The 2500-nt window shown below is 33.7% G+C and overlaps 1 protein-coding gene across 1 annotated transcript in view; it reads left to right on the forward strand.

The window, feature by feature from the left end:
• pstpip1a (proline-serine-threonine phosphatase interacting protein 1a) overlaps positions 1-2500 on the forward strand; it is a gene marked incomplete at both ends in the record, with an annotated part of 5194 nt that overhangs the window by 516 nt on the left and 2178 nt on the right. Inside the window, 7 exons of the mRNA XM_079257634.1 lie at positions 347-447; positions 542-616; positions 729-763; positions 869-975; positions 1059-1121; positions 1607-1711; positions 2492-2500. The exon at positions 2492-2500 is cut by the window's right edge and continues 37 nt beyond it. Of these exons, the coding sequence (XP_079113760.1) occupies positions 347-447; positions 542-616; positions 729-763; positions 869-975; positions 1059-1121; positions 1607-1711; positions 2492-2500 (495 nt within the window). The remainder of the gene's footprint in view (positions 1-346; positions 448-541; positions 617-728; positions 764-868; positions 976-1058; positions 1122-1606; positions 1712-2491) is intronic.

Raw genomic sequence — 2500 nt, forward strand, 5'->3', positions numbered from 1 at the left:
GGAATCTACTGATACCTCTACCACTTAGTTGTTTCCATAATGCACCCAGTATGTAAGAGCTTTCATATATATATATATATATATATATATATATATATATATATATATATATATATATATATATATTTATTTATATATACACATATATATACTGTTGGTGAAATACCTCGTTTTTTATGCACAAAATAATTTTTTGACATAATCTGCGTTTTTTTTTTTTGCAATTCACTCAACAAAGCATCAGGGACATTTGCATTATTAGCTTAGATTTGCATGAAACAGTTTGAATTGACACATTTACTTACATAAGTTTGTGAATAAAGTTTCTTGAATTTCATGTTCCTAGGGGGTTGACTTTACTAGTAATGCTGGTTATGAAACTATTATTCAAAGACTGAATGAAGGTCGACGGACATGCAAAGACATGGAGGAGCTCTTGAAAATGAGGTTGGCTCATTCATTTCTGTTTAATTTGACCTGAATTCTTACTACTTAACCATTATAAAATGTGGCTTTTCATAATTGTTATTTATTAACATAGGGCATCAGCAGAGGAGAAATATGGAAAAGAACTAGTGTCCATTGCCCGAAAGGCTGGAGGCTTATCTGAGATTTGGTAGGAATGTCTGCAGGTGCATTTGCCTGTGGATGCTTATCACTCTCTGTTCAATGATACTGCATTATAAAATGAAGACATGTTTTATGGTTTTGTTGCTTTGTATTTACAGCACTTTGAAGGCCTCCTTTGATGAAATGAAAAGGCGTAAGGACATGCTTTGCTACCTACATTGCGTTCTTGGCTATTTATTTCGGTATCTTGGCATGATTAGTTTGTTCTGTGGTTTTAATTGTATGTTTTGGTTTTCAGAAATTGAAGTCATAGGAAATTTACACATTCAGTTGTCTGGGCTGCTGAAAGAAGAGGTGAAAAGAATGGAGGAGTTCAGAGAACGACAAAAAGAACAGAGGAAGAAGGTACCCAGACAACTTTCTAAAGACTTTGGTATAAAGAGGAAATAAAATAAGAGGTAACTTCAACGTAACTATCCTTGTCACAGTATGAAAACATCATGGATAAGGTCCAGAAGACTAAAGTGTCCCTCTACAAAAAAACAATAGAAGTAAGTTCAGTTTTTGTTTTCACAAGGACTGACTTTTTTAATCATGTTCTCAACCAAGAAATTTACTAAGTTCAAGCATTTGTAAACCGCATGAATCATGTCTATTAGTTAAGCTCACGTCTTCTTATATTTGCTAGAAAATGGCCTGAAGTGCAGCTGTGCCTTAATATGAAAAGATATTGCTTGAATTAGTATTTCTTTGACCTAAAAAGTCAAACAGCAAGTATTACTGCCTTAATGCATTTGGCTAGGTGCAATAAAAAAAAAGAGAGGCTTGAACTGTTGAAAAAATTAAGAGGTTTACTCTGTGAAGAGGAAGGAAGTGAGTGATCTTTTCTTTGTCCTGGTGCACATGTATGACACCTCTCTCTTTTCAAAAACTCACCACCTCTTTTTCCTGTGAAGGGTTCAAAGTAAAATGCGAATGGAAAAAAAGCATAGGTGGTGCAGTGTCTGATGGTTTCTGTTCTGTTTCCTTCACTTAGTCTAGAAGATCTTATGAACAGCGCTGCAAAGAGGCAGATGATACAGAGCAAATGGCTGACAGGATGGGCAATGCCCCTGCTGCCACTCCCAAACAGATTGAGAAGGTAAATCTGTTTGGCTGTGTGTTTCATGTAATAACTTTCATGTGTAATCTTTTTAGAGAAGTTGATGAATTCTTAATAAATAACTCTAAATGAAAACCTTTATAAGTTTAAGTTACTCTAATGTAATCGGCTTTTACTAACTTAAAGGTATGTCTGTTTTTGCCCCCTTCAAATAAAGTAGTGCATTTGATTTGAAATGATCTGTCAATTTAGCGTTTCAGATTCTGTTCCCTGATATCCCATCATTGTCTATTACTTCTTCTATTAGCCCTAAGTTCTGTTTTGTCAACAATTGTTAACACTATCAAACTGAATTTCATGACACCTGATATAGATGTGGAGCATGGCTAAAGCAAAGCACTGAAATCTATTGCTGATCTAAAAACTAATAGCCACTCAAATCTCAAGCTATTGCTTTTTTAATCTTCTAGATGAAAAGGATAAACCATCATCCAAGTTCATTTATAACAACCAAACTGCAAAACCATACTAAATAATACTTGCTTCTCTAGATAAAAGGGAAATAAAGTATTCTTATCCTTATCACTACGTCAGAGTGAGATATGAGACACCAGCAAAGACTAATACTTCCACTTAATCAAAATTGAATAGGAGAGCAAATAAAAGCTATCAAAATCATAATGTTATAGAACCTGCTCTGAAAATTTGGTAAATTTTGTTAGTCTGACAACTTTGTTCCAACACAAATAAAGCACTATTACATATGTTTTACAAATGATTCCTTCACTTTTTTACATCTTCTTGTTTTTTTCTTTTTAGATGAACAAC

Source organism: Telmatherina bonti, assembly GCF_933228915.1.
Source record: "Telmatherina bonti genome assembly, chromosome: 2".
NCBI classification, from domain to species: Eukaryota; Metazoa; Chordata; class Actinopteri; order Atheriniformes; family Telmatherinidae; genus Telmatherina; species Telmatherina bonti.